The 15,098-nt window shown below is 38.2% G+C and overlaps 1 protein-coding gene across 3 annotated transcripts in view; it reads right to left on the reverse strand.

The window, feature by feature from the left end:
* Window positions 1–15,098, reverse strand: part of Itch (itchy E3 ubiquitin protein ligase) — an 84,615-nt gene that overhangs the window by 44,106 nt on the left and 25,411 nt on the right. For all 3 annotated transcript variants that reach the window (XM_048431536.3, XM_048431534.3, XM_048431535.3), the window contains exons 6-8: window positions 14,632–14,769; window positions 8,127–8,172; window positions 190–347 (exon numbers count right to left, since the gene is read on the reverse strand). In XM_048431536.3, the coding sequence (XP_048287493.1) occupies window positions 190–347; window positions 8,127–8,172; window positions 14,632–14,769 (342 nt within the window). The remainder of the gene's footprint in view (window positions 1–189; window positions 348–8,126; window positions 8,173–14,631; window positions 14,770–15,098) is intronic.

Consider the following 15,098-nt stretch of genomic DNA (forward strand, 5'->3'; position numbering starts at 1 on the left):
CCTGTTGATCAGTTTCCAAACAGAACACATTTAAAAACACTAGGCATGGTAGTGCATACTCATGATCCCAGGCTAAGGAAGGAAGCATTTGAGGCTAGCACAGGCAACATCTGGAGACTCTGTATCAACCCTTCCTACCTACCAAAAGAACAGTATTTACAAAACAGCACTGAAGGCTGGACTATATACCTGGTCTCCGTGGGGTGGGTGGAGGTGGTCTCGAAGGTCTCGGAGGTCTAGAAGGCTTAAAACCACCATTTGAAAGGGATGGAGAATTGTTCCCATTTGTCCTCTTGTTATCCCCTGACACTGCAACCTCAGGGTCATCTGATCCGTTTGTGCTCACTCTGGCAAGAACGGCAGAGGGGAGAGAGCAGGGAAACAAAACAAATGTTCCTTCTTTATTTAAGAACAGCAGGAAAGTAAAAGTTTAATATTTTAGGAATTTGAGAAAAAATCTTTTTCTTTCTAATTTCAGGCCAGTTTTATCAAATAAAGAGGTCATAGGTGAAAGACTTATACAACTCCTTGGAGTGGTGTGAAAGAGAACTGCCACATAGGTTCATATGAATGCTTAATTGTTACCAAGGAGTGGAACCATTTTAGAAAAATCAGAAAAATTAGAGGCAACGTCCTTGTTGGAGTAGGTGCGTCACTAAAGGTGGTTTTTAGTTTAAAAAACCCATGTGAGATCTAGTCTCTGTCTGCTCTCTGTGGATCAGGATGGCGAGATCTCAGCTCCTTTTCCAGTGTCCTGACTGTCTGCTCCCTGCTATTATGATAATGGATTAAACCTCTGAAACTATAAGCAAGCCCCCAATTAAATTCTTTCTTTTCAAAGAGTTGCCTTGGTCACAATGTTTCTTCCTTTAGACAGTGAGGAGTTACTCAAGGATCCAACTGGAGTCCATTGGAAATTACTAGATGTGACTGCAGAAAGGCTTCAGAATGCCCTGTATAAGCAGGAATGAAATCAAGTTCTTCAAAATCCTACTGCGTAGTCAAAATACCTACAGGCATATGGACACCCCTCTATAATGCCTATGAGAAAAGTCACCATCTATAAGAGTATCAAATAATCCAAGGATACTGACTTAGTACACTGGTTTGAAAGGGGTTTTCCTTTTGGTTTTCAATGCTATATAAACACACATATATAATATTTATATTATATATTCACATTATTTATATTTCTATAAAATTACTATACATTAAATTTATGTGTATGTATGTGCATATACATATATACATACGTGTGTGCATATGTGTGTGTGTATCTCCCCTCATTCATTCATTTATTTGTTTGTTTGTTTGTTTGTTTTGGTTTTTCAAGGCAGGGTTTCCCTGTTCAATGCCCGAACTGTCCTGGAATTTGCTTTGTAGATCAGGTTGGCTTCAAACTCACAGAGATCCACCCGCCTCTGCCTCCTGAGTACTGGGATTAAAGGCATGTGTCACCACTGCCCGGTTCCATGTTATATTTTTAAATATGCAATTTTCGCATTTCTATGTAATTAAATTAATTAAGCAATAAATTAGCTACATTTATTTTCAATGGTTTTATATTTTCATTTATTTTGAAATTTATTTAAAATCAACTTAGAATTTACTCTTGTCTTGGGATAAAGGCAGTAGCTACATTTTTCTTTTGTCAGATGGCCAACTATCCTAGACTATTAACCTATGGTGATAACAACTTCTGTAGCATTATCAAATAACATTGATACACTTAACATTAATACAAATAACATTGTAGCACTTGACAATGTTCATTAAATACTCTTTGTTTTTTGTTGTTATTACTGTTACTGTTTTGTTTTTGTTCTTGTTAAGACAAGAAGAGCCTTTTTCTAATAAGTAGCCCAGACTGTCATCCAACTGAAGAGTTCCTGCCTCAACCTCTCAAGTACAGAGACTACAAATATATCATCATACGTAGTATTACCCCATCTCTTTTTTGGGGGGCAGGGTATAGTCTCACTTTGTAGCCTTGGCTGCCTGGAACTTATTATGTATTTAAGTCTCAAACTAACAGATCCCCTTGCCTCTGCCTCCACAGTACTGGGGGAAAAAGTATGAGCCACCATGTCCAGCTATCTTATCTTAAACATTTTTTTAGATTAGATTTTTTTTGTAGATTTTTAGATTGAATTTATCTTACTTTATGTGTATGAATGTTTTGTCTACATGCACATATGTATACCACATGTGTGTCTGTTGCATCCCTGGAGCTGAGGTTATGAATGGTTGTGAGCCACCATATACAAATTGAAAATTTAAGCTGAGTCTTTTGCAAGTGGTCTTACTCTGAGCTGTCTCTGCAGCCCCTTCATCCCGTCTTTAAAAGCCATTTTCTCTAACTTCTGTCACTCTGCTTTTATAATCTTGTACTGAGATTTCTATTCACCCTCTGATTCTTCTTCTTCAGATTTTTCTCTAGGATCTCATCTCATAATTTCAAAGATTTATCTCTAAAAATTATTTATAAGCCCAAATTTCTATAATTAGTGGAACTCTCTCCCAACTCCAAGTATCAAGTTATTAACAAAATGCAGACAATACAGCTCTCTGGCTCTATGGCATTCCTTCCAGTTATTCTTAATTTCTAAGTCCACTTGATTCTGCTTTCATATTCTCCCTTTACTCTTCCACTACACCCGCCTCATTACCTCTTAGTAGTCTACTGTATTAATTTTCTGTCTGTTTTCCCAATCTTCACTTGAGGCAATAGAAAGAAGAAAATTTAAAGCAGACATGAGAAGGGAAGGGGGCTCCTCACCCTGAGATCTACTTTACCATGTCTGTCGATGAGTCAGGAAACACAACCCAGAAAGCTCAAATTACTTTGAGAGATAATGTGTACTTTCCTAAAGACAACTTTTAAAAGTATAATAAAAACAAGCAACTAAGCTTATGAGGACGAGAATGTTTGTAACCATAAGCTTTACTAGACTGTTCACTCTTGTCCCTAAATACAAACCACATACATCATAAATGACTTTACAGGTCCATTTACAAGAGTCCTTAAGATGCGAGAAATGAGAACTAGCTTATACATTTTTATTTAATTAAAATATTTTAAATTTTATTTATTAATATTGTTTACATCCAATGTGTGTGTGAGGGGAGGATCAAGCCATGGGGTATGTGTGGCGGGGGGGGGGGTTCAAGCCATGGGGCATGTGTGTGGTGATTGGAGAACAATGCTATGGAATGAGTTCTCTCCTTCCACTTTTACCTAGGTTATAGGAATCAAACTCAAGTCTTTAGAGCAAACACACCAAATGCTTTTTATCCGTCGAGTCACCTCACTGTCCTAATTTATAAACTTTATTTAAATTTTAAGTTTTGCTTGATTTTTAAACTTTGTTAATAAGTTACATCCTTTGAGGAATGAGACTTAGAAAGCCACAGGATCATAAACAACACTACTATAAAGCCATGTAAGCACAGGGCGATCTTAAGAAGCCCATTTTCCTGTATGTCTAAGCACTTATAAACTGAGTCCAGTTCACCCTGGCTCATTCTCAACTCTTTATACTCAGGGTAGGGCTTTAATTGCGTGGAAATCCTAAGGGAAAGGGAACTCTTCAAGTGGCATATGGGGGTGTGTCTTCCTGTTGTTGCTGACAGACTCATAACCATAAAATACAAACTAAACCAAACATCATTGCCAAATAAACTTATTTTCTTATAGAATTCTGATTATATCAATCCCTGTCAAATATTTTGAGACACCCCCAAGGCTGTGTCTTTAAATCTCTATTTAATCACATAACTACTTACCTAATATTTAAAATAAATAATATTCAGGATGGGAAATATGGCTTAGTTGGTAGAGGGCTTGCTGCACAAACATGAAGATCTGAGTCTGGATCCCCGGCACCCACATAAAACATAATTAGCCAAGCACAGTAGTTGGTCCTTACAGTTGAGTGCTGGGGAGGCAGAAATAGGAAGGTGCCTGGGGCTTGTTTGCTAGTCAGTCAGTCAAATCAGTGTGTTCCAGTTTAGTAAAAGATTCTGGCTCCAAAAACTAAGATGGAGAAGGGATCACAATACAAAAATACCACATATACACACAAAATAAAAACTAAAATAAGTAACAATTAGATAGACATGATGGTGCATATCTTTAATTCTAGCACTCAAGAGAAAGAGGTAGGGAGGGGGATTCTGAGTTGCAGGCCAGTCTCAGCGACATAGTGAAACCATGCCTTAACAAACCAAAAACAATAAAAGGGTTCACATTTATTAATGACTAACCATTTGCTTATGTCATATTACCCCAACTTTAGATGGGAGTAAAGCAAGATGGTTATGAGCTCAGGCTGTGAAGATTAGGCAGTTCTTACATTCAACTATACCACATACACCATGAACTCAGGAAGTTCCTTCCTCTTTCGGCACCTCTGTATTTTTCATCCTTTCAGTATAGTGGATGGCACATAAGAAAGAACGCTAACTCCAATTCTACTCTGAAACTGACCACCTGCAGTTACTGCATTTATCTTTTAAATATCTTAGTAAGATTTCTTTCTTTTCATTTCATTTATTATTTATGTGGTTTTCAAGACAGGATTTCTCTGTAGCTTTGGAGCCTGCTGTCCTAGAATTCCCTCTGTAGAGATTGGCCTCGATCTCACAGAGATCCACCTGTTTCTGCCTCCCGAGTGCTGGGATTAAAGGCGTGCGCCACCACTGCCTGCCTTACTTAGGGTTTCATTGCTGTGAATAGATAAGAAACCATGAGCATGGCAACTCTTATAAAGGAAAACGTTTAATTGGGGTTGGCTTACAGTTTTCAGAGGTTTAATCCATTAGCATCATGGCAGAACATGGGGGCATGCAGGCGGACATGGTGCTGGAGAAGGAGCTGAGAGTTCTACATCTTGATCTGGAAGTGAACTGTATATCCCACACTAGATATAGCTTGAGCTATACCTCAATGCCCACCCCCACAGTGACAAACTTCCTCCAATTACACTTCCTAATATTGCCACTCACTATAGGCCAAGCATTCAAACACATGAATCTATGGGGACGATATCTATTCAAACCACTTCAGTATCCTATCTTCAGTCAAATGCTGTGATCAAACATTCACTATTAAAAACCCTGTTTCTCTCCACCTCTGTGGTTTTCTTCTTCCTTCAATCTAGAACTCCTTCCTTTTCTACAATTCCTCTAAGATGTGCATATCATATAATCAAGGCTTTATAGTTTTACATCAAATGTTATTTCTCCCATGAAGACTACATATTTTATTGTTAATACTACTTCATTTAAATCTTTTAAAATTGTATGTTTTTTTCTAATAAACATAAACAAGTTTCAAAAGACAAGTAAGATTCAACTAGCTTGGAAAAAGAGAAAAAAGATTAAAATGAGTGACATTTCCAGTAAATTAGGGCTTCTATGAAATGGACTTGCTTACGTAAAAACAAAAACTTCGGGAACTGTAATCTCAAAGCTCATGTAAACAGTCTAGCCTAAGAGCATTAGCATTACCTGGAAACTTGTTAAATATGAAAACTTTGTCCCACTCAAGTAGAGAATCAGAGGATGTGAGTGAGACCTAGCAATTTATGTTTTATCAAATCCTCTGGGAGATTCTGATGTACTACAAAGTTTCAAGGGTAAGTGGGATGGCTCAGCAGGTAAAGATGCTTGCTGCCAAGCCTGACAGCCTGAGTTGTATCCCTGAAATTCACATGATGAAATGAGAGAATCAGTCCCTAAAGCTGTCCTCTGACCTCTAACACACACACACACACACACTTACTTGAAGATTTCTGTAAGCAAGTCCCAAAACCTAGGAAGCATTGCCCCGAGTTACTATGATCATGACTATTGACCTAGGAAGACAGAAAGAACTGACTAATAGCCAGGCATTGATGGCACACGCCTTTAATCCCAGCACTCGGGAAGCAGAAGCAGGTGGATCTCTGAGTTCGAGACCAGTCTGCTGGTCTACAAGAGGACAGGCTCCAAAGCTACAGAGAAACCCTGTCTTGAAAAACCAGGAGGAAAGAAAAGGGAAAAAAAAAAAAAAGAAAAGAAAAGAACTGATTAAACAAATGGCAAGAGCTGTAGTGGTTTCACAGGTGTAAGAACAGACCTATAAACAAGAAGTTTATAGCAAAAACAAATGTATAATTTACATGATTCCTTTTACCTTTGTGATTTATGGTTTCCTCTTTTTAATATTTTAAAATTAATTTAATGTATACAAGTTTTGCCTGAATGTATGTGTGTGCACCACAAGTTGCCTGCAGCAATCGAAGAGGCTGCTGAATCCCTGGGTACTGAAGTTACAGACAATTGTGAGCCAACAGATGAATGCTAGAAATTGAACCTGGGTAATCTGAAAAGCAACCAGTGCTTTTAACTGCTGAGTCCTTTCTCCAGCTTCCTACAGTTTTCTCTTATTGCCTTAATGAACTTCAATGTTCTTTGGAAACCACCTTATGTCATTTACTAAAAAGTTCCTATAGAGAACTATGAAACAATATAACTTCTAAAGGTACCAAAATCATACATATTGCTAATGTTAAGACACTACCACATGACTCTCTCTTAAGAAGCCTGCACTTACAACTTGGGTGTGTTCCGGCCTTTTCCTCAGTGACTCTTTCCCTTAATGTTAGGCTTTCATCTACACTAAAAAAACCTTTTCTAGACAGGGTTACACACGGTTATAAATGTAGCATTCAGGAGGTAGAAACAGGTGGATTAGGGATTCAAGAGCAGCCTTGACTACAAGTAAAGTTTAAGGCCAGAGAAGGCATGAAATTAAAACCACCTCCCATTATAAATATTTGTTCTCAGTAAGAAGCTACCTGAGAGGATACTTGTAGATTAATATGTGATTCAAAGAAGGTAGAGTTCTATTTGCTTCGATAGAACCACATTTTTTTTTCCTGAAGATTTTAACAAACTGTGTGTCATTTGTTTTTGCCCCGTTCGGGATGGAATCCATGGCTTTGGACACACTGGGCAAGTGTTTCAACACTGAACTATATCCAAGCCCTTTAAAACATTTTTATCATAAAATTTTCTACACATTAAAGAAGTAGAAAGGTAACATGGGAGCCTGTTGTACTAGTCTACCCAACTTCCAAGCTGTATTGTGCTCTATTTCCCTTTACATAGCAGTAGTCTTTATTTAATTCAAGCAGTCAAGTTGGTCTTTAAGCCCTGGCCCCACTGACTCCCAAGTACTGGGATTTGTGGCATGTTCCCTAAGTTTGATTTCTAAGTTTATCTATTATCCCCTGCAGCAATGTAATAACATGGCACACCCTTTTTCAGGATGATTTTTCTTTTATGACCTGTGACACTGGTTTTTTGGTTCTCCCATTTAAATTTTAAGATTTATTTTATTATTTATTTATATGTAGGTATTTGTATCCATGTGTAGGCACATGCATTCATGTGGATGCCCACCGAGGCCAAAGACGTGTTGAATCCACTGGAACTTGAGCTACAGGTAGTTTGTGAGCCACTAACATGGGTGCTGGCAGAACTAGGGTTTTTAGGAAGAGCAGCATGCATTCCTCATCGCTGAGCCAGTTCTCCCTTTTTTGTGGTTTTTGCTGAGACTACACTTCTCATAACTCAAGCTGGTTTTGAATTCCTAATCTTATCTTCTTCTCCAAAATGCTGAATTATAGGTGTGTACCAACACCTCAAACTTTTAATGATTTTTTTAAAGACAGGATTTCTCATTTTGTAACCCAGGCTAGCCCAAATCTACGCTATGCAATCCAAACTGGTTTTAAACTCCGACAGTCTTTTACCTTAGCCACCTAAATGCTGGGATCACATAGATAAGTCAGCATTCTTGGCCCACAATCTATCAATCTGAACCTGAAAATTGGCAATGACTTATTCATATATGTGTGTGTTTGCCCGCCCATATGTGTGTGTGTGTGTGTGTGTGTGCGTGTGTGTGTGTGTGTGTACACAAAGGTGTATACATGAGTATACATGAAAGCCAGAAGACTTCAGGACTCCTGAGCCAACTTTCCAACCCCCTGAACCTGAGTTTAAATGAATTAAAACAACTTAATTCCTTCTTGTATACTTCTGCATTCCATGGTAAGTAATCAGTGAATATTTACCTTGTTTCATCTTTGGGTCTGCAACCATCATCTTTCTGTGAAGGACCTTTAACAACAAATTTAAACAAAATGAGATTCAAGAGAGTAATTTTCAACTATAACTAAAAGAAAAGTAAAGCCTTTTATTAAACAATTAAACCTTTCTAGTACATAATATAAATCCAAACATAAATTTTAAGGGGAAAATACAAAGATGCTCAAATTGTTCAATTCTATACACATTGTTATTCAACAGGAGATTAGTTAAGATGCTTTATCCACACCCTACTTCTGCATTTTTTTAGATATATTTTTTACTCTAATTCAAACCTAGTATTAAGTCATTTTCCAACCTCAGGCTGGCACTGAACTCATGTTTCTGCCTCAGCTTTGTTAGGGTTAGAGCTCATACACAACTTTTAACCATTTATCTGAAATAGGAAGAAAATTACTACAATAGCAAAACAGACAATATAAACAAATCTGAAATAGCAAAGCCAATTAATAACTTTCCTGATATAAAGGAGCTGAAAAAAAAAGAACTCAGAGAAAATGAAAGACATCAAGAACTCTGAGAGGAAGACTATCTGAAAAAACAAAAACCAAGTAAATTTTAAAGAGGCCCAAAGGAATGCCATAACATTCATGCCTTCTTCCAATTTTATTCACAGAAAGATGAGGAAAACTGAAAACTGCTTACAAACTCAAGTTGAACAGTCTAGGCACAACAGGCAAAGAACAAAACTCCCAAGATACAGGCACGATTCCAACAGTAAAATCACCAGTACAACATACCACAGCACGTAACTGTATTACGCCACAGCTAGCAAGGGTGGTAAAAGTCTACTATTTTTCTTTTGTAAGTACTGGGGATCATATTAATATACAGTTAAAAATGACACAGTAGAACAGATAAAATGTGGAGTTGCTTTGTAATTAAAAATGTTTTAAAATCTACAGTATTAAAAACAAGGTGCGCACCTTTAATCCCAGCACTTGGGAGGCAGAGTCAGGCGGATCTCTGTAAGTTCGAGGCCAGCCTGGTCTACAAGAGCTAGTTCCAGGACAGACTCCAAAGCTACAGAGAAACCCTGTCCCCAAAAACTAAAAAAACAAATGAACAAAACATTTTACCTCAAAAATATGCTAAGTGTGGGCTGGCAAGATGACAGGCAAAAGTAAATGCTACTAAACCTGATGACTTGAATGTGATCCCTGGACCCCATCTGATGGAAGGTGAGAACCAACTCAGAAAAGTTGGCCTCTCACCTCCATACTTTCACCATACTCATACACCTACATACATACAAACACATGTAATAAATAAATACAGTAACAATTTTTATAAAAAGCCATTAACTATACATCTGAAATGGTGAGCCTTATGATATACAAAATGTACTCTAATAAAGTGTTAAGAGAAGTCTCTAAAATCATGACATAGTGTTTGGCAGAAAGTTCTCTGAAGTTGGTGGTGAGAGGCTGAGTGACCTCCAGCAGAGCAATCACATAGTACAAACAAATTTACCATGTGGATAGATGGACTCGAAAAATTCAAGCACCAGACCGTCAGCTTGCCCAAGGACACAGCCATGTTGGTTCCTAGAACCCATTTGATGTCTGAATCTGATTGAAGAGCTCTCGGCATTCAGCAGAGTCAGGAGGGTGGGTGACCCATGAACCAGTATCTCACATCTTACTGTTCTAGCAGTCATTATCCAAGAAGCCAGAGAAATGAAGCTGTGAGCCACTTTCCAGCATCAAGCTTTATGCTTCCATCCTTACTCTCACATCTTCCTGACAGCGGGACTATACTGCTTTCTTCTCACTTTGATATTTAAAGGATGTTCAACCCACTATTTGAATGTGCTGGTACCTGCTTTGCTTCTTGAGTCAAGCCAACAATGCCACAGCCCTGTCAGATGTGTGTGACTCCAAAGCCATAGTGTGCTCCATATCCAGCAGGCCACATCTGCTACACTGAGCAAGTGTCCAAGGATCAGTTCATGGCTGTTACAGGGAAAGTATGAATTTGTTGTTGTGGTTTGCCCGTATTGGGTGCTGTATTTATGGTGACTTATGGATTTACATTTCAATATATTGGAAACTTTCCATTTTACCTGACAAATCTGTTATGTTATAAGCTTGATTAAAGAGGAGTTTTTATAATCTTAAAAAAAAGTCAAACCAAAATGGGGTTGGGGATAAAACTCACTTGGCAGAATGTTTGTTTGACATGCACAAAACCCAGGCTCTGAGCCCCAGCACTTGCACACACACCAGGTGTGATAGTTCCCATTAGTTATCTCACCAAGACAGAGACTGCCATGAATTTAAGGTCAGTCTGGGACACACAATATATTACAGGTCAGTCTGAGCTTCACTGTGAAACTGTCTCAAAATAAAATGAAATAGTATTTTTATGTGTATTATATTTTCTTATAATGATTGATATATGGGACATAAGTGGAACAAGAAAACTATACCATATATATAATAAAAAAAAAAAAGCCACCAGTAGGGTGGGGGTAGCTCGGCAGATAAAAGAACTTGCCAACCCTCACAACCTGAGTTCAATTCTGGAACTTGCATGAAAAGTCAAGACACAGTGCATCCATAATTCAGCACTCCTAGAGCAAGACAGAAGCAGAAAGAAATGCCTAGAATCTCTCAGGCCAGCTGCCTGAAGTGTGCAGCACAGCAGTCAAAAGAAGAGCCCTGTCTTATCTAGGTAGGAGGTGAAAACCAACTCTAAAACGTGTCTTCTACACAACTGACCGCTACACATGTGCTGCAGCACAGGGGTACCTCATCCATCCATCCATCACACACATTCATGCATGTGCAACACACACCACAATAAATAAACAAAAAAGTCACTTGGAGAAGGGCAAGGAAACAAGAAAAACATCCAAATTCTAAATGCACATGTTTTCACTGGGAACTCTGGAAAAGCTAAAGACTCCGCCTCAGGGAGCTGAATTAAAAGAGCACTCCCACCACAAAATAACTAGTTCCTAAAAAAATTAACACATAGTCCTTGGCCACCAGGCAAACTCAATGGTGAACAAAAACTTGATGTAACATACCAGAACAGAAGCAGAACATAGCTTTAGAACACTTTATAATGTGGCAGTTACCAGTTTTGAGAAAGTACACGGCCTCAGGCCAGCAGCAAGGTGGGGAGTGCTAAAGCGAACACTGCATGTTAGGCTAGGGACTACAGAAAGTAGATAAAATGTTTTCAGATGCAGCATACCCTGGCACTATCCAAAGCAAAAGACATTTTCTCTAAAGCAAAGAACTCCCAAATTAGGCCTTTAAAATTCTGATAGACTAAGATAAAATGGAAATTTGCAATCAAAGAACATAAAAATCAAAACAAGCCCCATAAAGGGAACAACAAAATCATTTCTAAGTCAACATGGTGGTGCATGCCTATAATTTTAGAACTCAGCACTCAAGAAGAGCATTCAAAAAAACTGTTGCAAACTTCGGGCCATCCTGGTTGTCTACATAGTGAGCTCCGGGGCAGTCAGTATTATATATCCAGACTTTGAAAACACCAAAAAATAAAAAAATAAAAATCACTTATATCCCCAAAAGTTTTAGATAGTATAACTATTAAATGGAAGATATAGAGGAAAATTATGGATTAAAAGAAAATTAATATATGGAGCATGGTAGCACATGATTGAAATCCCAGTACTTAGAGACAGGGTGCTGAATTTGAAGTCAGCCTGAACTACTTAGGGAGACCCTATCCCCAAAATCTGAAGATAAGGGCTGGGAGTAGAGCTCAGAATGCTTGCCCAGCATGCTAGCAGCCCTGGATCTGATGCCTAGCATTCCCAGCAGGTGAATCAAGAATGGTAGCACATACATCTTGATCCTGGCATTGGGGAGGTGAAGGCTGAGGACCAGAAATTTAAGGTAATCCTTAGTTACATAGTGAATATGAGGTTTGTTCTACATGAGACTCTATCTAAAAACTAAATCAATCTTTCAACACCCCCACATAAAGCCAGAAAATGTGAAACTAGCAAGAACAATTCTTCTCATGAGTAAACCAAGAGACAGTAAACCACCGCAGAGAAGATTTTCCTGAAAGTTAATAGCAGTAGTTATAACTTATAATAGCTAAATGCCCATCAGTAGATGATAAATTGCAGTGTACATATACAATGAAATATTATTCAGCTTCAAAAAGGTACTGATATACACTACAACTTTAAACACTAAAAGTCAACTATGGGGCTCAGAGGAGAAAACTGTTTGCCGTGCAAGCATAAGGACCTAGCACTCACATAAAAAGTGGTATATGACCCACCACATGCCTACAACACAGGTTAAGAGGGGAGGAGACAGGAGTTAGTGCTGGAGCTTGCTGGTAGTCAGCCAAAATATCAGAACTCCAAGTACAGAAGACCTTGCTTCAAAGAAACAAGGCAGAATGATAGAGGACAAACACTGCTGTCCCCTAGCTGCCACGTGCGTAGCTGGACATATGAGCATAGATGAGTACACACATACACTCACAAAAATTCAGCTATGATTTAATATGATACAATAGTTACGTTTCATTGTCAACTGGATTAAGAAATGCCTATGAGGTTAGTAAAGTACACCTCTGATGGCATTTCCAAAGATGATGAGCTCATCTGACTTTATGAATTGATTAATCTCTCGATTTGGTAAGCTGAAGTAATACATGATGAAGTAAATAATTTAGGCGGGTTCCTTAGAACTTACTAACCTGGTAAGAAGTACTAATAATACACTTAGATCTGAAATAACTGCTTACCTGGAAGCTTAATGGAACCAAAAAAACTGAAGTCTAATACAAGAGTCTAAAATTAAAAGTAATGAGGCACATATAATAAGCAGAAATTTTATCTTGTTTTTTGAGACCAAGTCTCACTATGTAGTGCTGACTAGCCTAGAATTCACTATATAGACCAGTCTGGGCTCAAACTCAACAAAGATCTATCAGTGTCTGCCTTCAGAACACTGAGATTAAATGTATGAACACCACATTTGTTATTTAATAGAAGCCGAGTTCCCAGCTTATTTTATTTTTATTTACTGTATGTGTGCTCCATGGTATGTGTGGAGGTCAGAGGACAGTTTTTGGAAGTTCTTTCCACCTTTTCATGGGTTCTGGGGGTTAATTAAGGTACTCAGGCTAAGCTATCTCACCAGCCTTCCCTAAACTAATTTTAAATACATTTAGAGTATATAAAGCAAAGAGAACAATCTTGGGGCTGAACTGGGTATGGCAACTCATGTGTATAATTCCAGCGCTAAGGAAGCTACACACAAAAGGACTGTTTCAGAGCGGTGAGACATCTCAGCTGGTAAAAAACAGTTACTACCGAGCCTGGTGACAAGAGTATGATTCACAGGATTCACATGGTAGAAGGAGAGAACCAGGCTGCAAGTTGTCCTTGGACCTCCACACTGGTGCTGTAGCATGCAAATGCATCTACACACATAAATAAATATAATAAAAACCTTTTCAAAAAAACAACTGCTTCAAATTCAAGATCAATACATGGTACAAAGTAAGTTCCAGGACAGCCTAACCCACAAAGTGAGAGACACCCTTTCTCAAAAAACAAAATAATGACAAAGCCAGACATGATGGCTTACACCCTTGGATTTACTCTAAAATGAAAGACTCACTAGCATGACTTTTGCACTGAAGTGCCAGCTACTGAGCTACTGAGAAAACAAACATGAAGCTGTAAGTAAATTAGGGTATCTTTTTTTCTTTCTTTTTTTTTTTTTTCTTGGTTTTTTTCGAGACAAGGTTTCCTGTAGCTTTGGTGCCTGTCTTGGAACTAGCTCTTATAGACCAGGCTGGCCTCGAACTCACAGAGATCCACCTCTGCCTCCCGAGTGCTGGGATTAAAGGCATGTGCCACCACCACCTGGCATAAATTAGGGTATCTTAACATGATTTATTTATATTTTGTGTGTGTGTGTATGTGTGTACATCCAAAAACGTAACTATTAAAGATCTCCTGTGAATAACATTCAACAGAACTTCAATTCTGAAGTAGTAAAGCCGTTTCCGAATTTTTCTTTTACTGTGTAATTTCTTTGGGAACAAAAAAAAAAAAAAAGGAGAGAGGGGGGGGAGAGGAAGGGGAGGGAGAGGGAGGGAGAGGGAAGGACACAAGGTGGCTCAGTCCGTTAAGGCACTTGCCACCAAGCCTAAACAGCTGAGTTCAATGCTTGAAACCAACATGGTAGAAGTAAAGAACTGACTCGCATGAGTTTTCCTCTGACTTCCATATGTAACCACTTAGCCAGGTGGTGGTGGCTCACGCCTTTAATCTCAGCACTTGGGAGGCAGAAGCAGGTGGATCTCTGAATTGAGGCCAGCCTGGTTTACAGAGTGAGTTCCAGGACAGCCAGGGCTATACAGAGAAACCGTGTCTTGAATAAACAAAAACCAAAACCAAAATACAAAACCAAAATCCAAAACCAAAAACAAACAAACAAAAAAGTAATCCCTTACCTTCTGAGCATGAAGTTTCACCATTAGTAACAACTTCAGCTTCTACTTGCAGCCCATCAAGACAAACTGACAAATCTCCCATTGTCTCTGTTGGCTCTTTGTCACCTAGAAGCTGCAAAGTCATAACTACTTCTTCAACTGAAAAAGAACGATTATACAAGAAAGATCACTCTTTCAATTATGTGTAAACTGTTTTACTGGACAAAGGTTTAAGAACATTGAGACCAGAACATTGCTTTTTAAAAAGAAAACAAACTTCACCAATATATATAATATTTAATAGATATAATACAAAATATTAAATAATCTAAATCATCTATTATATTCCACACTTGTAAAAACATAGTATAAATCAAACTAGCATGATTTAGCAATATAAACTTGGGTTATATTGAAAACAATTTAAGAATGACTTATATATCATAAAGACCTAAATAAGAAAAAAAATTCTTCTTTTGTTTTTTGTG

Source organism: Myodes glareolus, chromosome 10, assembly GCF_982192425.1.
Source record: "Myodes glareolus chromosome 10, mMyoGla1.1, whole genome shotgun sequence".
Taxonomy (NCBI): domain Eukaryota; kingdom Metazoa; phylum Chordata; class Mammalia; order Rodentia; family Cricetidae; genus Myodes; species Myodes glareolus.